The sequence below is a fragment of the Pseudophryne corroboree genome, chromosome 3 (genome assembly GCF_028390025.1).
Source record: "Pseudophryne corroboree isolate aPseCor3 chromosome 3, aPseCor3.hap2, whole genome shotgun sequence".
Classification (NCBI taxonomy): Eukaryota; Metazoa; Chordata; class Amphibia; order Anura; family Myobatrachidae; genus Pseudophryne; species Pseudophryne corroboree.
Window position 1 is genome coordinate 418,658,508 of NC_086446.1, and position 26,033 is coordinate 418,684,540.

Consider the following 26,033-nt stretch of genomic DNA (forward strand, 5'->3'; position numbering starts at 1 on the left):
CCTTCATTGCCGTGATCATATAACGTGTGGCCCTATTGGAAAATACGTTTGTTTCTTCACCGTCGACACTAGATTCATCTGTGTCGGTACCTGTGTCGACTGACTGAGGTAAGGGACGTTTTACAGCCCCTGACGGTGTCTGAGACGCCTGAGCAGGTACTAACTGGTTTTCCGGCCGTCTCATTTCGTCAACTGACTTTTGTAATGTACTAACATTATCACGTAATTGCATAATTAAAGCCATCCATTCCGGTGTCGACTCCCTAGGGGGTGACATCACCATTACCGGCAATTGCTCCGCCTCCACACCAACATCGTCCTCATACATGTCGACACACACGTACCGACACACAGCAGACACACAGGGAATGCTCTTATCGAAGACAGGACCCCACTAGCCCTTTGGGGAGACAGAGGGAGAGTTTGCCAGCACACACCAAAAGCGCTATAAAATGTATATAAACAACCCTAAAAGGTGTTGTTTTTGTTATATGCGCTTTAAATATATAAATATCGCCAAAATATGCCCCCCTTCTCTTTGTTACCCTGTTTCTGTAGTGCAGTGCAGGGGAGAGTCCTGGGAGCCTTCCTCACAGCGGAGCTGAGCAGGAAAATGGCGCTGTGTGCTGAGAATAAGCCCCGCCCCCTATCCGGCGGGCTTTTCTCCCGGGTTTTGAGATATCTGGCCTGGGTTAAATACATACATATAGCCTCAATGGCTATATGTGATGTATTCTTTGCCATCAAAGGTATTTAATATTGCTGCCCAGGGCGCCCCCAGCAGCGCCCTGCACCCTCCGTGACCGTTCCGTGTGAAGTGTGTAGCAACAATGGCGCACAGCTGCAGTGCTGTGCGCTACCTTCATGAAGGCTGAAGAGCCTTCTGCCGCGTGTTTCCGGACCCTCGATCTTCAGCATCTGTAAGGGGGATCGGCGGCGCGGCTCCGGGACGAACCCCAGGGTGACCTGTGTTCCGACTCCCTCTGAAGCTATGTCCAGTAGCCTAAGACTCCAATCCATCCTGCACGCAGGTGAGTTGAAAATCTCTCCCCTAAGTCCCTCGATGCAGTGAGCCTGTTGCCAGCAGGACTCACTGAAAATAATAAACCTAAAAACTTTTTCTAAGCAGCTCTTTAGGAGAGCCACCTAGATTGCACCCTGCTCGGACGGGCACAAAAACCTAACTGAGGCTTGGAGGAGGGTCATAGGGGGAGGAGCCAGTACACACCATGTGATCCTAAAAGCTTGCTTTTGTGCCCTGTCTCCTGCGGAGCCGCTATTCCCCATGGTCCTGACGGAGTCCCCAGCATCCACTAGGACGTTAGAGAAAATCACGTTATACAAAACACAAAAACAATTTTAAGTTTACTGTTCCTTTAAGAGCAGTAAAGTGAAATTAGACAGGCACTAGTGTCCCCTTTTCCCCTCTCTGACCACCACTTGCTCTCTTTCAACTGATCTATCTCTGCTTCCCCATCTCTTCCTCCTAAGGCTACCATCACTAAGCGTAACATTGAGGCTATTGACACCTCATCCCTATCCTCCGTTTGACTCACTTCTCTCTCCTATTCTCTCTCTCACATGCCCTGAACAAGCCACATCCCTATACAATGCATCTCTTACTTCTGCCCTTGGCTCTGTTGCTCCACCAACCACTGTTCACCCTCGCAGATCAACACCTCAACCCTGGCACACCAAATGCACCAGATATCTACAAAAATGCTCACGTACTGCCGAGCGACAGTGGAGGAAATCACGCTCTAAAGCAGACTTCCTCCATTTCAAATTCATGCTCTCATCCTTCAGTGCTGCCCTTTCCCTCGCTAAACAATCATACTTCAAAATCCTCATCTCTAGCCAGTCTTCCAACCCCCGGCGCCTCTTTGCCACTGTTCACTCCCTCCTCTGCCCACCACCACCTCCTCTCCCTTCCTCATTGTCTGCTCTTGACTTTGCCACTTATTTCACATCCAAGATTGACTCCATACGTCAGGATATCACATCCCACCAGACCAGCAACCACCTATCCCTTGCCACCCCTCCCCTTCCCTCTTACCAACTCTGACATCTTTCTCCCATGTATCTGGTGAGGAAGTCTTGGCCCTCATCCGCCCCCCCCCCCCCCCCCCACAACCTCCCCGCTCGACCCTATCCCCTCCCACCTCCTCCACTACACCTCTCCATCTGCCTGTTCCCATCTTGCCCACCTTCTCAATCTCTCCCTCTCATCAGGCACTGTCCCCTCTGCCTTCAAGCATGCTCGTCTCCCCTATTCTTAAAAAACCTACCCTTGAACCTAACACTCTGTCCAACTATCGACCCATCTCTCTCCTCCCCTTTGCCTCCAAACTTCTTGAGCGTATTGTCTATAATCGCCTCACTGCCTTTCTTTCCTCTCACTCACTGCTTGACCCATTCCAGTCTGGTTTCCGTTCTCTCCACTCCACTGAAACTGCCCTCACAAAAGTCTGCAATGACCTCCATGCAGCCAAATCTAAAGGCCACTACTCTCTGCTTATTCTTCTTGACCTCTCTGCTGCTTTTGACACTGTGGACCACCCTCTCCTTCTGCAAATCCTTCACCCTCTTGGTCTGCGTGATACTGCCCTCTCCTGGGTGTCCTCCTACCTCTCTGATCGTTCCTTCTCTGTCTCCTCTCATGATGCTACCTCCCCCCCACTTCCAATAACTGTTGGTGTCCCCCAAGGCTCTGTTCTTGGTCCTCTCCTTTTCTCTCTCTATAAGTCCTCTTTAGGTGAACTCATTAATTCTTTTAACTTCCAATACCACTTCTATGCTGATGACACTCAAATCTACCTCTCCTCCCCTGATCTCTCCACTCGTACCTCAAACGGTCTTTCTGCTATCTCTTCCTGGATGTCCCAGCGCTTTCTTAAACTCAACATGTCTAAGACTGAGCTGATCATCTTCCCACCCCCCTGCACAGCTTCACCTCCCACAATCTCATTATCCATTGATGGCACGATTATCTCCCCTAGCCCCCAAGTACGCTGTCTTGGCGTAATCCTTGACTCCTCCCTCTCCTTCAAACCACACATTCAGCGCCTCTCACAAACCTGTCATTTTCATCTCAAAAACATTTCCAGAATCGGACCTTTTCTCACCCAGGATGCCACTAAGATCATTATTCACTCACTGATTATTTCCAGACTGGACTACTGTAATCTCCTCCTCACTGGCCTCCCTGACAATTACCTCTCTCCACTCCAATCTATCTTCAATGCTGCTGCCCGGCTATCTTCCTCACCAAACGCACTACGTCTACCACCCCTCTCCTACAGGCCCTTCACTGGCTTCCCTTCCCTTTCAGAATCCAATTCAAACTTCTCACACTCACTTACAAAGCACTCACCCACTCCTCTCCCATCTACATCTTTGACCTTATCTCCCTTTACTCTCCCACCCGTCCTCTTCGCTCTGCTAATGCACGCCAACTCTCCTGTCTTCTGATTACTTCCTCCCACTCCTATCTCCAAAAGATTTTTCATGTGCTGCTCCCTCTCTCTGGAATTCTTTACCTCTCCCCATCAGACTCTCCACCTCTCTACAAAACTTCAAACGGGCTCTTAAGACCCATTTACTTAACCAAACCCAGCCAAATCTCATCCTAACCCTCTGTTCCACGCTCTCTATGTACCCCATCTGTGTCACCCCTGTCTGTCTACCCCTCCCCTTAGAATGTAAGCTCTCAGGAGTAGGGCCCTCTTCCCTCATGTGCTTATACTTTTCTTACTTTAATAATCCTCAACTGCCCAAATCCTGCAGTTTTTTGGCCACCTGGAACTTATCTCTATGTTGTTTACTGGTGTAGATATGCTTAGTTACCCTGACTCGTCCTATATTGTCTTCAACTGTAAGTTACTGTTTTCCCGTTTTGACTATGTGCATATGTACGCTGTAATTGGGCGCTGTGGAACCCTTGTGGTGCCATATAAATAAAGGATAATAATAATAATAATAATAATAATAATAGTGTCAAAGTACAAAAATATAGAATGGAGTAACTTGCACCCGCTAACCTCGACCCAGTCCCAACTCACAAGAGCACCAAATCTTGAGAATCACATATGTTATACAAATGAGTGGTCCACAAGCGCTTGTTAGATGTAGACAGAAAGATATTTTGTCTTCCTAGGTGTTACCACACATAGGTCCTATAATAATCAAAGAGATACTCTGCTAATAATATCCACCTTTTCCCTTTTCGAGATATGCGGGAACATTCGACTCACCCAAAATAAGCGAGGTGCGTTCATATAAAGGTATCTTTAATCCTTCCTTAATGGACTTATTTGTAGAACACTAGTGTCAAAGTACATAATGAAAGGAGCACAAAGAGGTGGACAGAAAAATGGGACCATGAAACAGTATGGAAACTGGGCACAAGGGTAATGTCTGGTTGTCAGGGCAGGAGGGGGGTTTCTCTCACCGTTAATCGGTCACGTAAAAACCTCATGCTTGGAACTCTGTAGTTGACCTGTGACAGCATATTCTTCAAGTCCTTGACAGAGATCCTAATGAGTGTAAACATCAAAATAATGACGGTAAATGATTTGATCACTGCAAAACCATGAGGCGTAAAGCACAGTAATCCTGTTCTGCCCCTTCCATTTCTATTTGTGGACTAATCTCAGGAAGTAAGTAACAATAGATAGAAGGACCAGCATAACAATTACAAGCCTAGAAAGTTTGCAATAACAAAAAATAAGAATTTACTTACCGATAATTCTATTTCTCGGAGTCCGTAGTGGATGCTGGGGTTCCTGAAAGGACCATGGGGAATAGCGGCTCCGCAGGAGACAGGGCACAAAAAGTAAAGCTTTCCGATCAGGTGGTGTGCACTGGCTCCTCCCCCTATGACCCTCCTCCAGACTCCAGTTAGGTACTGTGCCCGGACGAGCGTACACAATAAGGGAGGAATTTTGAATCCCGGGTAAGACTCATACCAGCCACACCAATCACACTGTACAACCTGTGATCTGAACCCAGTTAACAGTATGATAACAGCGGAGCCTCTGAAAAGATGGCTCACAACAACAATAACCCGATTTAGTTAGCAATAACTATGTACAAGTATTGCAGATAATCCGCACTTGGGATGGGCGCCCAGCATCCACTACGGACTCCGAGAAATAGAATTATCGGTAAGTAAATTCTTATTTTCTCTATCGTCCTTGTGGATGCTGGGGTTCCTGAAAGGACCATGGGGATTATACCAAAGCTCCCAAACGGGCGGGAGAGTGCGGATGACTCTGCAGCACCGAATGAGAGAACTCCAGGTCCTCTTTTGCCAGGGTATCAAATTTGTAGAATTTTACAAACGTGTTCTCCCCCGACCACGTAGCTGCTCGGCAAAGTTGTAATGCCGAGACCCCTCGGGCAGCCGCCCAAGATGAGCCCACCTTCCTTGTGGAATGGGCCTTAACAGATTTAGACTGTGGCAGGCCTGCCACAGAATGTGCAAGTTGAATTGTGCTACCAATCCCACGAGCAATCGACTGCTTAGAAACAGAAGCACCCAGCATTGTTGGGTGCATACAGGATAAACAGCAAGTCAGATTTCCTGACTCCAGCCAACCTGGAAACTATATTTTCAGGGCCCTGATAACATCCAGCAACTTGGAGTCCTCCAAGTCCCTAGTAGCCGCAGGTACCACAATAAGCTGGTTCAGGTGAAACGCTGACACCACCTTAAGGAGAAACTGGGGACGAGTCCGCAGCTTTGCTCTGTCCGAATGGACAATCAGATATGGCTTTGTGAGATAAAGCCGCCAATTCTGACACTCGCCTGGCCGAGGCCAGGACCAACAGCATGGTCATTTTCCATGTGAGATATATCAAATCCACAGATTTGAGTTGTTTAAACCAATGTGATTTTTTAGGAATCCCAAAACTACGTTGAGATCGCCCAGTGCCACTGGAGACATCAAAGGGGCTGTATATGCAGTACTCCCTTAACAACTTCTGGACTTCAGGAACTGAAGCCAATTTCTTTCTGGAAGAAAATCAACAGGCCGAAATTTGAACCTTAATGGACCCAATTTGAGACCCATAGACACTCCTGTTTGCAGGAAATGTAGAAATTAACCTAGTTGAAATTCTTCCGTGGAGCCTTCCTGGACTCACACCCTGGCACATATTTTCACCTAAGTGGTGATAATGTTGTGCGGTCACCTCCTTCCTGGCTCTGACCAGGGTAGGGATGACCTCTTCCGGAATGCCTCTTTCCCTTAGGATCCGGCGTTCACCCGCCTTGGCGTCAACGCAGCTGCGGTAAGTCCCGGAACAGACACGGTTCTTGCCGAATCAAGACCCTTCTTAGTATCTCTTGAAGTTCCGGGAACCAAGTCCTTCTTGGCCAAACCGGAGCCACGAGTATAGTTCTTACTCCTCTCCTTCCTATCATTTTCAATACATTGGGTATGAAAAGCAGAGGATGGAACACATACACCGACTGGTACACCGACGGTGTTACCAGAGCGTCCCAGCTATTGCCTGAGTGTCTCTTGACCTGGCGCTTCAGGTGGGACGCCATCATAACCACCTTTGGTCTTTCCCAACGGTTTACAATCATGTGGAAACTTCCAGATTAAGTTTCCACTTTTCCGGGTGGAATTCATTTATGCTGAGGAAATCTTCCCAGTTGCCCACTCCCGGAATGAACACTGCTGACAGTGTTATCACATGATTTTCCGCCCAGCGAAGAATCCTTGCTGTCATTGCCCTCCTGCTTCTTGTGTCGCCCCGTCTGATAACGTGGGCGACCGCCATGATGATGTCCTACTGGATCAGCACCGGTTGACTTTGAAGCAGGAGTCTTCCTAGGCTCAGAGCATTGTAAATTGCCCTTAGCTCCAGTATATTCATGTGGAGAGAAGTCTCCAGACTTGACCACACTTCCTTGGAAATTTTTTCCCTGTGTGACTACTCCCCAGCCTCTCAGGCTGGTATCCGTGGTCCCCAGAACACAGTCCTGAATGCTGAGTGTGCTGCCCTCTAAAAGATGAGCACTCTGCAGCCCCCACAGAAGAGACACCCTTGTCCTTGGAGACAGGATTATCCGCTGATGCATCTGAAAATGCGATCCGGACCATTCGTCCAGCAAATCCCCTGAGATCTGCCGAATGGAATCGCTTCGTAAGAAGCCACCATTTTTCCCAGGACTCCTGTGCATTGATGCACTGATACTTGGCCTGGTTTTAGGAGGTTTCTGACTAGGTCGAATAACTCCTTGGCTTTTTCCTCCCGGAGGAACACCTTTTTCTGGACTATGCCCAGAATCATTCCTAGGAACAGCAGACGTATCGTCGGAAAACAGCTGCGATTCTTGGAATATTTAGAATCCAGTCGTGCTGTCGTAGAACTACTTTAGATAGTGCTCTTCCGACCTCCAACTGTTCTCTGGAACTTGCCCTTTTCAGGATATCGTCCAAGTAAGGGATAATTTAGATGCCTTTTTTCTTTGAAGAAACATCTTTTCGGCCATTACCTTGGTAAAAGGCCCGGGGTGCCGTGGATAATTCAAACGGCATCGTCTGAAACTGATATTGACAGTTCTGTACCACGAACCAGAGGTACCCTTGTTGAGAAGGGCAAATTTGGACATGGAGGTAATCCTTGATGTCCAGGGACACCATATAGTCCCCTTTTTTCCGGTTCGCTATCACTGCTCTGAGTGACTCCATCTCGATTTGAACCTTTTATGTAAGTGTTCAAAGATTTCAGTTTAGACTATGTCTCACCAAGCCGTCTGGCTTCAGTACCACAATATAGTGTGGAAAAATAATACCCTTTTCCTTGTTGTAGGAGGGGTACTTTGATTATCACCTGCTGGATATACAGCTTGTGAATTGTTTCCAATGCTGCCTCCCTGTCGGAGGGAGCCGTTGGTAAAGCAGACTTCAGAAACCTGCGAGGAGAAGATGTCTCGACTCTCCAATCTGTACCCCTGGGATAATACTTGTACTATCTAGGGGTCAACCTGCGAGTGATCCCACTGCGCGCTGAGACTCTTGAGACTACCCCCCCACCTTGAGTCCGCTTGCACGGCCCCAGCGTCATGCTGAGGACTTGGCAGACGCGGTGGAGGGCTTCTTTTCCTGGGAAGGGGCTGCCTGCTGCAGTCTACTTCCCTTACCTCTATGTCTGGGCAGATATGACTGGCCTTTTGCCTGCATGCCCTCATGGGAAAGGAAGGATTGAGGCTGAAAAGACGGTGTCTTTTTCAGCTGAGATGTAACTTGGGGTAAAAAGGTTGGATTTCCCAGCTGTTGCCGTGGTCCCCAGGTCCGATGGACCGACCCCAACTAACTCCTTCCCTTTATACGGCAATACTTCCATGTGCCGTATGGGATCTGTATCACCTGACCACTGTCGTGTCCATGACATCTTCTGGGTGATATGGACAACGTACTTATCTTGATGCCAGAGAGCAAATATCCCTCTGTGCATCTCACGTACATATATATAGAATGCATCCTATTAAATGCTCTATATGAATAAAATATTTTCAGTCAGGGAATCCGACCAAGCCAACCCAGCACTGCATCTCCAGGCTGATGGCGATCGCTGGTCGCAGTATAACCACCGTATGTGTGTATATACTTTTTAGGATATCTTTCCAGCTTCCTATCAGCTGGCTCCTTGAGGGCGGCCGTATCTGGAGACGGTAACGCCACTTGATAAGCATGTGAGCGCCTTATCACCCTAAGGGGTGTTTCCCAACGCGCCCTAATTTCTGGCGGGAAAGGGTATAACGCCAATATTTGCTATCGGGGTAACCCCACGCATCATCACACACTTCATTTTATTTTATCCGATTCAGGAAAAACTACAGGTAGTTTTTTCACTCCCACATAATACCCTTTTTTGTGGTACTTGTAGTATCAGAAATATGCAACACCTCCTTCATTGCCCTTAACGTGTGGCCCTAATGAGAAATACGTTTGTTTATTCACCGTCGACACTGGATTCAGTGTCCGTGTCTGTGTCTGTGTCGACCGACTGAGGTAAATGGGCGTTTTTAACGCCCCTGACGGTGTTTCTGAGACGCCTGGACCGGTACTAATAGTTTGTCGGCCGTCTCACGTCGTCAACCGACCTTGCAGCGTGTTGACATTCTCACGTAATTCCCTAAATAAGCCATCCATTCCGGTGTCGACTCCCTAGAGAGTGACATCACCATTACAGGCAATTTCTCCGCCTCCTCACCAACATCGTCCTCATACATGTCGACACACACGTACCGACACACAGCACACACACCGGGAATGCTCTGACAGAGGACAGGACCCACACTAGCCCTTTGGGGAGACAGAGGGAGAGTTTGCCAGCACACACCAAAACGCTATAATTATATAGGGACAACCTTATATAAGTGTTTTCCCTTATAGCATCTTTATATATATCTCAATATCGCCAAAATCAGTGCCCCCCCTCTCTGTTTTAACCCTGTTTCTGTAGTGCAGTGCAGGGGAGAGCCTGGGAGCCTTCTCTCCAGGCTTTCTGTGAGAGAAAATGGCGCTGTGTGCTGAGGAGATAGGCCCCGCCCCTTTTTCGGCGGGCTCGTCTCCCGCTATTTAGTGAATCTTGGCAGGGGTTAAATATCTCCATATAGCCTCTGGGGGCTATATGTGAGGTATTTTTCGCCAAAAAAGGTTTTCATTTGCCTCCCAGGGCGCCCCCCTCCCAGCGCCCTGCACCCTCAGTGACTGCCGTGTGAAGTGTGCTGAGAGGAAAATGGCGCACAGCTGCAGTGCTGTGCGCTACCTTTAGAAGACTGCAGGAGTCTTCAGCCGCCGATTCTGGACCTCTTCTTACTTCAGCATCTGCAAGGGGGCCGGCGGCGCGGCTCCGGTGACCATCCAGGCTGTACCTGTGATCGTCCCTCTGGAGCTGATGTCCAGTAGCCAAGAAGCCAATCCATCCTGCACGCAGGTGAGTTCACTCCTTCTCCCCTAAGTCCCTCGTTGCAGTGATCCTGTTGCCAGCAGGACTCACTGTAAAATAAAAAACCTAAGCTAAACTTTCTCTAAGCAGCTCTTTAGGAGAGCCACCTAGATTGCACCCTTCTCGGCCGGGCACAAAAATCTAACTGGAGTCTGGAGGAGGGTCATAGGGGGAGGAGCCAGTGCACACCACCTGATTGGAAAGCTTTACTTTTTGTGCCCTGTCTCCTGCGGAGCCGCTATTCCCCATGGTCCTTTCAGGAACCCCAGCATCCACAAGGACGATAGAGAAATAACATTTAACACAAAAAAAAAAATCTAGAGAAGTAGATATTTGGCATGTGAAATATGAGAAGAGGTGGCTGCATTTAGACCGCTCTGTGCCCTACAGCCCACAGTCATCTTCCCACAAATATGCAACAGTTACACATTTGTGAAAGCTGAGGGAAATCAGCGTTGTGCTGAGCAGTGTAGGAGGACAGGTTGTTTATTAATAAAAATTATAATAATAATAATAATACCAATTTTTATTTATATTGCGCTCTGTCTCCAATAGGACTCAAGGTGCTAACAGATAGAATGAACATAATACAGTACAGAAACAATGAAGTACACAAAAGCTTTTCATAAAATACAGAGAGCATGAAGGTACCAAAGGGACATTATGGAAATGCTTGAGTAAACAGGAAAGTCTTGAGTCTGTTTTTGCAAGATTCTAGAGTGGGGGCCTCTGTGCGGGGAAGCGAGTTCCATAGAGTTGGAGCGGCATGGTTAGAGGCTCAGTCCCCAGATGAATTCTAGGAGATTCTAGGTATTGCTAAAAGTCCTTCATCTACAGATTGCAGTAATCGAGTGGGGCAGTTTGGAATCAAATGCTGCTTCAGGTATCAAGGGCACTGGTCACGTAGGGCTTTAAAAGTCAGCAAGCCAATCTTGAAAGCGGTTCACCATCTTACAGGCAGCCAGCATAGGAAGTTATGTGGCTGGAATGGGGCTGGCTGGTTAAAAGCCTGGTAGCTGCATTTTGTACCAGCTGTAAGCAGTGCAATTCTTTTGCTTGGAGACCAAGGTAGAGGGCACTGCAGTAGTCTAATCTGATACAGAAGGATGTATGACTTGTCAGATCTTCAGAGGGAATCAAGTGCTTGATTCTACTACTCTGAGTTCTGCTACTGGAGCCAGTGAGCACAAGTCAGTGCAGCTGTCAGCTCTGTACATCCTCCATATCATCCATGGCTTCCTTGGAGGCTGCAGATGCTGCCATGGACTTTGCGAACAAGGTGACCAAGCATCCTGTGTCCAGCGTTGAACACTACTCCAAGGTGGCAGATAGCACAACAGTGTACAAGCAGCACAAAAGCAAGCCAGAAGACGCACACACAAAAAGCAAATGGGAGCCACAATTGTCAGCAGTTGACAGTCTTAACATTTCTAAAATGACTATTACTCAATCATATTACTATGTAGCACCAGTGGTGTAACCTACAGTACTGGTAGCTGCAGAAAAATGCCATTCACCAACGACTGCTTTGACAGTAGTAGGCATACATACACTATCCCCACCAGCAGCTGTAACCGTTAGGTCACTACCTTATATATAAATAATTCCCTGCACCTCTTAAGCTAGGTACACACTATAGTATTCTGACCAACTCGTACAACATACACCCAATAAGCTGTCAGTTCTAAAAGATCCTTTAGATTCCAATGGGTCTCATCAATTAGTGTCTCCATACAACTGACAGCAGAATCGGGCAAGGTAGTGTACACACTGTACTGTTCTCAACAATACTAATAACAATGACCTCACAGCACTGAGGTCATGGGTTCAAACCACTAACGGTGGAGTTTGTATATTCTCCCTGGGCTTGGTGGGCTTACTCCCACAATCCAAAAATATACTGGTAGGTTAATTGACTCCTGACAAAAATTAACCCTAGTGTGTGTGTGCGCGTGTACATGGGCAGACTAGATGGGCCAAGTGGTTCTTATCTGCCATCACATTCTATGTTTTAAATGAAGTTAATGACATCACCAGTGCAGCACTCACTATTTATGGAGCAAAAAAAAAAATTTTTGGGACCAACCACCGGGCAAGTGTGCTGCATACACACATAGCAATTATTGGCCATTTTAGTCAGAAATTGCCATATTGCTGAATTTTTCTTCTAGTGTGTACCCATCTTTAGATTTTAAACTCATTCTGGCAGTACCATTTTTATCTTCTATTTCAAGTCACTGTTTGTTCTTTCACTGCATCAGGATTCCATCAATGTATGTCTAATAGGATGGCACTTCATAAATATGCACACACATAATAAAAAAAATAAAATAAAAAAAAGTAGACAGAAATGTTAATTTATTTGCAGAGGCCACAATATATGTAGTCTCTATGTAGGTGTATACTGCTGTGATATGGGGGGCAGGAAATAGAGCTTACAACTCTGCTAAAACAATGATGGTGTGCATGTACAATTATATTGATTCTGCAGCATCCCAGGGAAACCCAGGAGGAGTTTTAAGGCATATGACATTCCCAAGTTAAGAACGTATATACAATGTACCTGAGCCTTATGTATGACACAGTGGGGGTAATTCTAAGTTGATCGCAGCAGGAACTTTGTTAGCAGTTGGGCAAAACCATGTGCACTGCAGGGGAGGCAGATATAACATGTGCAGAGAGAGATAGATTTGGGTGGGTAATTTTGTTTCTGTGCAGGGTAAATACTGGCTGCTTTATTTTGACACTGCAATTTAGATTGCAGATTGAACACACCCCACCCAAATCTAAAGGTGGGTAAACACTAACAGATATATCTGCAGATCAATTGATCTGCAGATATATCTATGGACGGATCGAGCAGTGTGTTCAGCATACACACTGCTCAATCCGTCGGGGACTGACGTCATGAACTGGGCGGGCGTGTACACACGCCCGCCCAGTTCAGCGGTCAATCACCGCCGGCCGCTGCAGCATGTGTACGGGCAATCGGCCGACCGCCCGTACACACACAGCGACGAGCCAATATATCGGTAGATATATTGTCCGTCGGCTGTGCTGCGGGGCCGACGCGATACGTCTGTGAACGACGGAGTTCACAGACGTATCGGCCATACACACTGGCCGACGGTCCCGCGATCGACCAGTGTGTACGGGCCTCAACTCTCTCTACACATGTTATATCTGCCTCCCCTGCAGTGCACATGGTTTTGCCCAACTGCTAACAAAGATCTTGCTGCGATCAACTCAGAATTACCCCCAGTATGTGTTATTTTAGGTTTTCTGGGAAGGTCAGAGAATTTCTCTGAGATCAGGTGATTAGCTCAGTCCTGGTTCCATTGCGGTCTGTTAGTGTGGGTGACCACACACAGGCCAATACAAGTCGTCTGCTGCCAAGCCTGATAATGAGCCTATTGATCTTGTCAGGATTATTAGCCAACATAGCAGTAGTTTAGGGGTGACAGGCTGCAATATTATGGTGTGTGTGCTCTACCAAATGGAGGCAGTCAGGATACAGATGCCGGTATCCCGACAGCCAAGAATGTCAACAGCCAGAATCCCACGACACCCATAGAGTGGGAATAGTACCTGTGGCAGGCGCAGCGAGCCACCACGTCCACAGCGTGGCAAGCGCTCTCCCTGCTGCCGGAATTCTGGCGGGCAGGATGCCGCTGTCGGGATACTGACAGCCGGCATCCCGCCCGCCGGTAATACATATGTATTCCTTGCCAAGGTAGTGCAAACAACTCTGTGATATAATGGTTTGTATGTCCCAGATTATTGATTAACTAATAGTTATGTCTCAGATTCATCTGACAGACAAGGCCTAAATTTGGGCACTTCCACACACTCACTTGTCTTCTCGATTTCTGTCCAAGGAATAGAACTGTTTCCGTAACCACCTGCAGCGTGAAAGAAGTACAATTATTAATGTTATCACCAATCTGCTCACATGTTAGGTCTGACCAATAATGTCAGGTGAAGAAGCAGATGGAAGCTTGGCAGGGTGGTTGCTAACTTTTGGTACTCCAGGCAATTCAGTTTATTTTGCGAGTGGTACATTTTAATACATAATAATATTTAAAAAAAATATTATTATTATTAATAATAATTATTATTATATTTATACAGTGCTTTCTCCAGTAGAACGCAAAGTCGCTTTACAAGCACCAAAAACATAGCACAGAGGTCTAGTATTACAGCAAGAGGAAAACAAATCCCCCCCCAAAAAAACAGAAAACAATGAACATAGTGAAGGAAAGTTAGTTGTCACCGCTATTTCATCATACAGGTCATTTATTATGCATTTCCCTGGATCGCTACTATTAATAGTTTTTCTCTACATTAAACTGACTCCGTATTTACATACAGCCTAATAAATTAGATGGTTAGTGCGGAACATTTTCTGTAGTGATACATACAATTGGATTTATATAGTATCATCATTGCTTTCTGATTAGTATTTTGTATAGATCTGATCTTTCAGAGCCCAATAATAATTTATGTGCCATTACTAAAGCTGGGTACACATTAAAATGATTTTTTGAACGATTTGTTGTTTTGAGCAGAATCAGAACGACAAATCATCCACGTCGTCCAGTGTGTACGCACTATTGCGCATTACCGTATGTCGTTCCTTGCATCTTCCCACCTGCCATACACACAGGTCTGTCGTCGTTCCAAAGATTGCACAGTGTGTACGCACCATAGTGTTTGTCCGGGAGTTCAAGCAAAATCGGGATGACCAGCCCGTCTAATGTGTACCCAGCTTAAGTGTTACACTTTTGTGACTTCTTTAATAACACATGCATATTGTTTGGGCATGCTGGTATATATTTCCCAATGTAATGAAAACAAAAAGAAAGGGAGTTTTGTCAATTATTTAAAGAAGCATAAATACTTGTTCTCTATTAAACTGTACATTAAATTTTTTTCTACAAAGAAAGCAGACTTTTGAACGTCAAAAAAAATGCTGATTATGCATAAACATTAATGAAGTAAACAACCTTGCACAAACCTTCAATACAAATTTCAGTCATATTTGTATAAGTTAATACCCAAAACACTAGACAAAATGGAGTTTTATGTTAGAAATAAAGTTTTTCCTTTAAAATTTTTTATTTTTACATATAGGTCAATCCATATAAAAAAAAAATGTAAAATATTTTTTTTTGAGTGTGATGACCCCTGTAAGTTAGTCAGAAACCACCATTACTTTATTTTTTATTTACCTTCATATGAACATGGCAGCCATTTTTGTATCATGGCATTTGACATTTTTAACTGTTGCGGATGTTTGGGGTAAATGCATTATCTCAGCTCAGAAAAGTCATAGAAAGCTGGGATAAAATTCATTTTCCACACATCTCAAGATACATTTTTGTTGGGATATAACTATGAGATATTTGTCAGATTTTTAAAAAAATCTATTTTTTGGATTGCATTTCAGTGGGAAGGAATACAATTTCAGAGCTGTAATCTAGTCAAAGATTTGCCAAACCAATTTTGAGTTATCTATCTTGTCTACTTTTTTTATTAGAGCACTTTGAAATTGCTTGTTTTTCACCTAAACTGACCTAATATCTCTGGTGGGGGACCTGATAAAAAATTTCAAATTTACAGCATACACAGTCCTCTGAGGGGTAACTAAACAAAAAAACAAAAATGGAGCTTGATATTCCACTTGGAGTTTTGATATTCTCTTCGTGTAGCTTTGTTCCAGGGATGAGCATATATGAGATAAGGAGCCCAGGGACTATCCCAGAGATATGTAGACATGGACTGTTGAACTGACACTACCCCTGAAATAACTCTTATCAACACTATCAGAACTCACGGCAACACTATCACAACTCAGGGGTAATACTTGGGCTGTGCCGCTGTCCTGTCAGCACTGTCAGAAAAAAAAGATTGACCCACTATTCATTCTAGTCACCCTAGCGTCTAGCTTGTGGAGTATGCCATTTGTGGTGACTTTGCAATAGGGTGTTCCTGCCAAAATAAAATTTTACTTACCGGTAAATCTATTTCTCGTAGTCCGTAGAGGATGCTGGGACTCCGTAAGGACCATGGGGAATAGACGGGCTCCGCAGGAGATAGGGCACTTTAAGAAAGCTTTGGATTCTGGGTGTGCACTGGCTCCTCCCTCTATGCCCCTCCTCCAGACCTCAGTTAGGGAAACTGTGCCCAGAGGAGATGAACAGTACGAGGAAGGATTTTTGTAAATCTAAGGGGGCGAGATCCATACCAGCCACACCAATCACACCGTATAACTTGTGATACACTACCCAGTCAACAGTATGAACAACAACATAGCCTCGGTTCAACCGATAAACTATAACATAACCCTTATGTAAGCAACAACTAGATACAAGTCTTGCAGAAGAAGCCCGCACTTGGGACGGGCGCCCAGCATCCTCTACGGACTACGAGAAATAGATTTACCGGTAAGTAAAATCTTATTTTCTCTAACGTCCTTGAGGATGCTGGGACTCCGTAAGGACCATGGGGATTATACTAAAGCTCCCAAACGGGCGGGAGAGTGCGGATGACTCTGCAGCACCGATTGAGCAAACAGGAGGTCCTCCTCAGCCAGGGTATCAAACTTAAAGAACTTTGCAAAGGTGTTAGACCCCGACCAAGTAGCTGCTCGGCACAACTGTAATGCCGAGACCCCTCGGGCAGCCGCCCAAGAAGAGCCCACTTTCCTAGTGGAATGGGCCTTAACCGATTTAGGCAATGGTAAACCTGCCGTAGAATGCGCCTGCTGAATCGTATTACAGATCAAGCGAGCAATAGTCTGCTTTGAAGCAGGAGCGCCGACCTTGTTGGCCGCATACAGAACAAACAGAGCTTCAGTCTTCCTGATTCTAGCCGTTCTAGTCATAAATCTTCAAAGCCCTGACCACATCCAGGGACTCGGAATCCTCCAAGTCCCGTGTAGCCACAGGCACGACAATAGGTTGGTTCACATGAAAAGATGAGACCACTTTTGGCAGAAAGTGAGGACGAGTCCTCAACTCTGCCCTATCCACGTGAAAAACCAAGTATGGGCTTTTATGTGATAAAGCCGCCAATTCTGAAACACGTCTTGCCGAAGCCAATGCCAACAACATGACCACTTTCCAAGTGAGGTATTTCAACTCCACAGTTTTGAGTGGTTCAAACCAAGGTGACTTGAGGAAACGTAACACCACGTTAAGATCCCAAGGCGCCACCGGAGGCACAAAGGGAGGCTGAATATGCAGCACACCCTTCACAAAAGTCTGTACTTCAGGAAGAGAGGCTAATTCTCTTTGAAAGAAAATGGAAAAGGCCGAAATTTTGGACCTTTATGGACCCTAATTTTAGGCCCAAAGTCACTCCTGTTTGAAGGAAGTGAAGTAGACGGTCCAAATGGAACTCCTCCGTAGGAGCAGTTCTGGCCTCACATCAAGAAACATATTTTCGCCATATACGGTGATAATGTTTTAACGTCACGTCTTTCCTAGCCTTGATCAGGGTAGGAATGACCTCCTCCGGAATCCCTTTTTCCGCTAGGATCCGGCGTTCAACCGCCATGCCGTCAAACGCAGCCGCGGTAAGTCTTGGAATAGACAGGGCCCCTGCCGCAGCAGGTCCTGCCTTAGAGGAAGAGGCCACGGATCTTCTGTGAGCAACTCTTGCAGCTCCGGATACCAAGTCCTCTGTGGCCAATCTGGAACAATGAGGATTGTTCTGACCCTGCTTATTCTTATTATTCTCAACACTTTGGGTATGAGAGGAAGAGGAGGAAACACATAGACCGATCTGAACACCCAAGGTGTCACCAGAGTGTCTACCGCTACCGCCTGAGGGTCCCTTGACCTGGCGTAATACCGCTTTAGCTTTTTGTTGAGACGGGATGCCATCATGTCTATTTGAGGCAGTCCCCACCGACCCGTGATCTGTGCGAAGACTTCTTGATGAAGTCCCCACTCTCCCGGATGCAGGTCATGCCTGCTGAGGAAGTCCGCCTCCCAGTCGTCCACCCCCGGGATGAACACTGCTGATAGCGCGCTTACATGGCCTTCCGCCCAGCGTAGAATCCTGGTCGCTTCTGCCATGGCCACTCTGCTCCTTGTTCCGCCTTGGCGGTTTATATGAGCCACTGCCGTGACATTGTCTGACTGAATCAGAACCGGTTTTTCCCGAAGCAATTCCTCCGCTTGACGCAGGGCGTTGTATATGGCCCTCAACTCCAGGACGTTACCCTGGCCCTGGGAGACAGGGTGATCCTTCGATGCATTTGCAAATGGGACCCGGACCACATGTCCAAGAGGTCCCATTGAAAAGTCCTCGCATGGAACCTGCCGAAAGGGATGGCCTCGTATGAACCCACGTGCAATGATGCACTGAAACCTGTTTTGGTTTTAATAGGTTCCTGACCAGGGCTATGAGCTCCTGAACCTTTTCGACCGGAAGAAAAACCTTTTTCTGGTCTGTGTCTAGAATCAGGCCCAAATAAGTTAGACGCATTGTAGGGACTAGCTGGGACTTCGGTATATTGAGAATCCAGCCGTGTAACTGCAACGTCTTCATGGACAGAGACACGCTGTCCAGCAACTTCTCCCGAGATCTTGCCTTTATGAGGAGATCGTCCAAGTATGGGATAATTGTGACCCTCTGCCTGCGCAGGAGCACCATCATTTCCGCCATTACCTTGGTGAAAATTCTCGGGACCGTGGAAAGCCCAAACGGCAACGTCTGAAATTGGTAGTGACAGTCCTGCACTGCAAATCTCAGGAACGCCTGATGAGCAGGGAATACCGGAACATGAAGGTAAGCATCCTTTATGTCCAGGGACACCATCCAATTCCCCTCCTCCAGGCTGGCGATGACCGCCCTGAGTGATTCCATTTTGAACCTCTTCAAGTACAGGTTCAGGGATTTTAGGTTTAAAATGGGTCTGACCGAACCGTCCGGTTTCGGGACCACAAACAGGGTTGAGTAATATCCCTCTCCTTGCTGGAGATGAGGAACTGTGACAATCACCTGTTGAATATACAATTTTTGGATTGCTGCCAACACTAGCTCCCTCTCTGACGGGGAAGCCGGCAGAGCAGACTTGAAAAACCGGCGAGGAGGCAAGTCTTCAAATTCCAGCCTGTATCCTTGAGAAACAATCTCTAATGCCCAGGGATCCACCTGCGAGTGAACCCAGACGTGGCTGAAAAACCGAAGACGAGCCCCCACTAGATCTACCTCCCCCCGGGAAGCCCCAGCGTCATGCGGTGGACTTTGCAGACGCAGGGGAGGACTTCTGCTCTTGGGAACTAGCTGTGTGCAGCTTCTTTCCCCTGCCTTTCCCTCTGGCAACAAAGGACGATACCCGTACATTTTTGTTTTTATTGGAACGAAAGGACTGCATTTGATAATGAGGTGCCTTTTTTGTATGCTGCGGGGAGACATAAGGTAAGAAATTCGACTTACCAGCCGTAGCAGTAGAGACAAGGTCCGAGAGGCCGTCTCCAAACAACTCCTCCCCTTTGTAAGGCAAGGACTCCATATGCCGCTTTGAATCGGCGTCTCCCGTCCACTGTCGGGTCCACAGGAGTCACCTAGCAGAAATAGACAAAGCATTTATTCTGGAGCTTAATAAACAAATGTCTCTCTGAGCATCTCTCATATACAAGGCAGCATCTCTGATATGCTCTATGGTCATTTGAATGGCATCCCTATCTAAGGTGTCAATCTCCGTAGATAAGGAATCTGCCCATGCCACAACCGCACTACAAACCCAGGCCGACGCCATAGCCGGTCTAACAATAGTACCTGAATGAGTGTAAATGTGCTTCATGGTAATTTCCTGCCTGCGATCAGCAGGATCCTTGAGGGAAGCCGTATCCGGAGAAGGCAGTGCCACCTTTTTGGACAAGCGTGTCAGCGCCTTGTCTACTTTAGGCGAAGATTCCCATCGTATCCTATCCGTTTGTGGAAAAGGATACGCCATAAGAATCCTTTTGGGAACTTGTGGTCTCCTATCCGGAGATTCCCAAGCCTTTTCGCACAATTCACTCAGTTCAAATGAGGACAGAAAGGTGACTTCAGGCTTTTTCCCTTTATACATGTGTACCCTCGTGTCAGGGACAGGGGGTTCCTCAGTGATATGCAAAACCTCTTTAATGGCAATAATTATGTACCTAATACCTTTTGCCACCCTCGGCTGTAATTTTGCATCTTCATAGCCGACACTAGAGTCAGTATCCGTGTCGGTATCTGTGTCATCGATCTGGGATATGGTGCGCTTCTGAGACCCCGAAGGGCCTGGCGCCACAGGGACAGGCATGCACTGGCTACCTGACTGATCCCTAGCTTCAGCCTTGTCTAACCTTTTATGCAATAGATTGACATTTGCATTCAAGACATTCAGCATATCCACCCATTCCGGTGTCGGTGTTGCCGACGGCGACATGACATTCAAGCACTCCCCCTCCACATTAAGCGAGCATTCCTCGTCAAACATGTCGACACACGCGTACCGACACACTTCACACACACAGGGAACCTCTTTTCTGAAGACAGTATCCCCTTCAAGGCCCTTTGGAGAAACAGAGAGAGAGTATGCCAGCACACACCCCAGCGCAATGACCCTGGAGACCAACACAAAATGTTTTTCCCCCAGCCGCGCTGTATAATATGTTATCCGCCAATTATGTGCCGCGCCCCCCCCCCCTCTCTTTTAAACACCCCTTCACCGTGTGTAAGCAGGGGAGAGTCCGGGGAGCTTCCTCTCAGCGGTGCTGTGGAGAGAAAATGGCGCTGGTGAGTGCTGAGGGAGAAGCCCCGCCCCCTCGGCGGCGGGCTTCTGTCCCGCTCAAACTTACTAAAATATGGCGGGGGCTCTTTTATATACATGTACAGTGCCCACCTGTACATGTATATTGTCTTTTGCCATAATAGAGGTGTTATATTGCTGCCCAGGGCGCCCTTTCCTGCGCCCTTACAGTGACCGGAGTATGTGAGGTGTATGGGAGCAATGACGCACAGCTGCAGTGCTGTGCGTTACCTCAGTGAAGCTGAAGGCTTCTGCCGCCTGACGTCTTCTGACTTTGGTTCTTCTGGCTCTGTGAGGAGAACGGCGGCGCGGCTCTGGGGGTGGACGCCCAGTAAGAACCTGTGTTCACCCCCTCTGGAGCTAATGGTGTCCAGTAGCCGAGGAAGCAGAGCCTATCTTAGACAAGAAGGTCTGCCCCTCTCTCCTCAGTCCCTCGATGCAGGGAGCCTGTTGCCAGCAGTGCTCCCTGTAAAAAAGTAGAAAAAAATCCAAACAAAAATGCTTCTAGGCAGAGAACTCAGTAGAGCTCTCTGCAGTGCACCCATCCTGCTCTGGGCACAGTGTAAAACTGAGGTCTGGAGGAGGGGCATAGAGGGAGGAGCCAGTGCACACCCAGAGTACAAAGCCTTCTTAAAGTGCCCTATCTCCTGCGGAGCCCGTCTATTCCCCATGGTCCTTACGGAGTCCCAGCATCCTCAAGGACGTTAGAGAAAAGTGGGATGACAACCTGGACTTAACCACTGTCTTGCATGCAGTAAAAACATTTGATCCAAGTCCCTCGGTATGTCCCTTTGCCACCTACCCCAGCATTTTGGATTTATGCAAGTTTTTCGCCCTTCTATACTATGTTGCATCATTCTAGTCTGCTTGATAAAATCATAAAAAAGTGCTATAGCACTTTTAACGAATGACTGAAATAAAAACATGATGTTCTTGTTCACAGATTGGCCTAAGTGTGAAATCCTTACTCATAAAAGCAGTACTGGGGACAAATAAAGTAGTGCTGATGTACAGACTAGGAGTGAGGATTTGGTGGGCATGTCATTGTCTGTAGTACTTGGGATCATGCTCAGCACAGGTAGATAGCCAAAAGGTTAGCCCCAGTGTGCCGATACTGGATATTACATATTATAGTGGGGCCTACTGCTATGGTCAAGAGGTGGCCATATACACAGTAGCCATTTACTAGTCAAATTTGTGAACAAAACTGTTTTTCAGGACACACTTCCAATATCAGCAAACTAATCCAATGTAAGCATGTGTGTAGTCACCTTTACAACAAAATATGTCTGTGTCTTAAATTAATAAGGCTCATTTCAATATCACAAATATTTGTATCTTGGTCCCGGTTACCTCTCTATCTGCAATGGTGTGGGGGCTTGAAGGGTATCCTGGAGCAACCAGTTTAACCCTTTAATCCACATGTTGACTTCCTCATCTGAAGTGGCTGCAGGAGAGGTAAAAAAAAAAAAACACACAGAAGACATGTCATTACATTTGCGTTGGTGGACTGAATAGTGTGAGCGAAATAGGTATACATCAGGAATCAGGTAGACACCCCTAGCAGGCAGCATAATCTTTTTCAAATGCAATGGGTTGCACTACAGAGATAACAGAGTGGTAGCAAACAAGTGTAAGTGCATTTAGTACATTTATAGACTGTGGTTACAGTAGCGATGCTTAAAGCCAAATAGGCAGCACTACAACCATCACAATAAGGTAACTCACCTTGCAGGCTCAAGGTCTTAAGTCTAAATTCCATTCCGTAAATGATAACAAAGCAGTGATCTGGTTCTAAGCGCACTGTGGCATCTTCCTGGTAACGGTCAAAGTCCCGAGAATTCTTCCCTGGGCGAATCTCCTTTATCTCTCTGATGTCCACTGAGGAGAAAGAAGACCTACAACTGTGAGCATGTACTTACACACCGAGAACACAATTCCCACAAGCATTCTCCAGTCAAGAATACGTTCTGTAAATGTGTTTGTAGAAATGTGTACTAAATGCCATCTTTCTAATTATACAGCGCATGAGTAAATCTCTGCAACCTACTGTAGGCTAGACATCGCTAGAACTCATTACTATATTTGCAACAAATTACACCCCAGTTAAAGAGCAAAATTAATAATAATAAATAACAATTCCATTTCAGATTAGGCTGAAATGTAATAGTAGCCCTAATATGGTATATTTCCATAAATCATAACACTTTCTCTAGATACAGTAAAGAAATTGAACATAATTAAACAAAAATAAATAAATGACACAAGCCTCGATCACTGCACACACATTTCATTCCAGTCATTTCTAAGACATTTTTTTTTAACTCTAATCTTTGTATTTGCTGACTTTATAAATAAAAAAAAATAAGTTATAAATGTGTAATTAGATTTTTGTTGTACCACTTGCTTCAACTCTAGGTCAGCTTAGCTCTGAAGGCAAAAAGCCCTTGTTTTTGTCTAACAATTCCATTATTTGTACAATTCACAATAACGCAAAGTACATTTTTATTTTCTAAAAAGGCCAGCAAGGACATAAGGTGACACAGAAACAAAACAGATACAGTTACATCAAAGAAAATCAGGTAAGGATGACATATCCACTAGAATGACCATTTTTCATTGAGAAAAAAAAGAGACTTAAAATAAAGAGGGTGTAACTGACCATACAGAAGAGCAGGAAGCAGAGAGAAACGAGCAGGTGGACAGTGAGAAGGGGGAAAGAGCAAGGGGTGACAGATGGATGAGAGATGCAGTGAGAACCATGGGCTTCAAACTTTATCTAAAGATTTTGATGAAATATTAAGTATGCTAGTCATATATGATACTATAGATATACTATATTCTGGAAATTATTATCTAAAGAGAGAGAAGGGGGGGTCAGTTTTCTTCCAGTCAGCCGCCAATTGGCACATGGTGGCAGAGACTAAGTATAAATAACTTATTTCAAATGCAGATAGCCCCAGAGGAAGAAAAAACAAGAATAAGAAATTAGGATCCTGGGAGACAGCAATTTAGAGCATAGTTGAAATTAAACCTGAGAGTTTAGTGCAGCTCCACTGATAAAGGAGCCTTCGGGATGAAGGGGTTATAGTCGGGTCTAAATAAAAAGGATAGATATTAGGCCTTTTGTGGAGGGACATCTGAGGCAGAGTGCTTTCATAATTATAAAAGGTCTCTGTGTAAGGTGATGTTTATCCGTGTTCTGAAAGTGTGAGTTGAAGGTATTAGTGAAAGTTTTTAGTAGGGATAGCAAATTTGGATTGAATTACAAAGAAAAAAAAAAAAAAAAAATGGAAAAATTTGCCCCATGAGAAGTCATTTAAATATCTAATACCACACACCTTCCAGGGTATGAAAGAGCCCACAGGCCTGGGATATGCCATATAGTGAAGATTGGATGGAAATCTGGGACAATACAATTTCTAGCTCAATTTGTGTCAAAATTAAAATATGTATAAACGGGATGCAGTCAATTTACCGACAATCAAAATCCCGACATGGTCAAAATGCCGACATGAGTTTTTCATGATTTTTACATTGAAACCGACTTGTTCATACTTTACCATCCCAGTGGACCTGGAGGGGGAATAAAATAGTGTGCCGTGCGCAGCGAGGCACCATGCCCGAAGCACGGCGAGCCATACGAGGGGACGCAGTACACTTATATGGTGTCCATGTCGACATACACAAAAAAAAACAATGAAAAAACCATGTCAGCATTTTGACCTGTCCACATTTTACATGTCGGTATTTTGACCTTGTCGGGATTTTGACAGTCGGTCAATTGCTGTCGGGATTTAGACCGTCGGGATTTTGATTGTAGGCATTTCATACTGATCCCGTATAAACTAATCTAATCTATCGGTGGTATGTACCTTCGACAAAAAAAATCATGTTCCCCGACACTTCGGATTGGTGCTGGAGGGAGAAGTACGGAGGAGGGTACTTTTTTGCATATCTGGTGGACCTGTCCAAAACTTGCAGGTATATGGCAGGAGGTTATCAATTTCCTCTCGCACATATTTGAAACTACTGTCCCTCTTAAGCCCAAATATTTCCTCTTTCACTTGAATCTTCCCATACTTTCTCAGCATCAAAATAAACTGTTTGGGCATATTGTATCTGCTAAGATTGGTCAAATGGCAGCCGATTGGAAAAATCTCACACGATCACCTATGCAGTCAGTTTTATCACATATTTGGTATATTTCTAAAATGGAATATATGACTGCTATAATACGTCACTTCTGGAAATTCGTTGACAACGTCTGGTCTCCGTGGCGGACTTAAAAAAAAAAAAAAAAAAAAGAAAATTTTACTTACCGGTAAATCTATTTCTCGTAGTCCGTAGAGGATGCTGGGGACTCCGTAAGGACCATGGGGAATAGACGGGCTCCGCAGGAGATAGGGCACTTTAAGAAAGCTTTGGATTCTGGGTGTGCACTGGCTCCTCCCTCTATGTCCCTCCTCCAGACCTCAGTTAGAGAAACTGTGCCCAGAGGAGATGAACAGTACGAGGAAAGGATTTTTGTAAATCTAAGGGCAAGATTCATACCAGCCACACCAATCACACCGTATAACTTGTGATAAACTACCCAGTTAACAGTATGAACAATAACATAGCCTCGGTTCAAACCCGATCAACTAGAACATAACCCTTATGTAAGCAATAACTATATACAAGTCTTGCAGAAGAAGTCCGCACTTGGGACGGGCGCCCAGCATCCTCTACGGACTACGAGAAATAGATTTACCGGTAAGTAAAATCTTATTTTCTCTAACGTCCTAGAGGATGCTGGGGACTCCGTAAGGACCATGGGGATTATACCAAAGCTCCCAAACGGGCGGGAGAGTGTGGAGGACTCTGCAGCACCGATTGAGCAAACAGGAGGTCCTCCTCAGCCAGGGTATCAAACTTATAGAACTTTGCAAAGGTGTTAGACCCCGACCAAGTAGCAGCTCGGCACAGTTGTAGTGTCGAGACCCCTCGGGCAGCCGCCCAAGAAGAGCCCACCTTCCTAGTGGAATGGGCCTTAACCGATTTGGGCAATGGCAATCCTGCCGAAGAATGCGCCTGCTGAATCGTGTTACAGATCCAGCGAGCAATAGTCTGCTTTGAAGCAGGAGCGCCAACCTTGTTGGCCGCATACAGAAAAAACAGAGCTTCGGTCTTCCTGATCCTAGCCGTTCTGGTCCCATAAATCTTCAAAGCCCTGATCACATCCAGTGACTCGGAATCCTTCAAGTCCCGTGTAGCCACAGGCACGACA

The 26,033-nt window shown here is 46.0% G+C and overlaps 1 protein-coding gene across 3 annotated transcripts in view; it reads right to left on the minus strand.

Annotated features, from left to right (window-relative positions):
* Positions 1-26,033, minus strand: part of PLCG1 (phospholipase C gamma 1) — a 186,967-nt gene that overhangs the window by 83,795 nt on the left and 77,139 nt on the right. For all 3 annotated transcript variants that reach the window (XM_063960251.1, XM_063960252.1, XM_063960250.1), the window contains 4 exons: positions 22,493-22,645; positions 22,118-22,211; positions 13,824-13,871; positions 4,451-4,535 (listed from right to left, as the gene is read on the minus strand). In XM_063960251.1, coding sequence (XP_063816321.1) covers positions 4,451-4,535; positions 13,824-13,871; positions 22,118-22,211; positions 22,493-22,645 — 380 coding nt within the window. The remainder of the gene's footprint in view (positions 1-4,450; positions 4,536-13,823; positions 13,872-22,117; positions 22,212-22,492; positions 22,646-26,033) is intronic.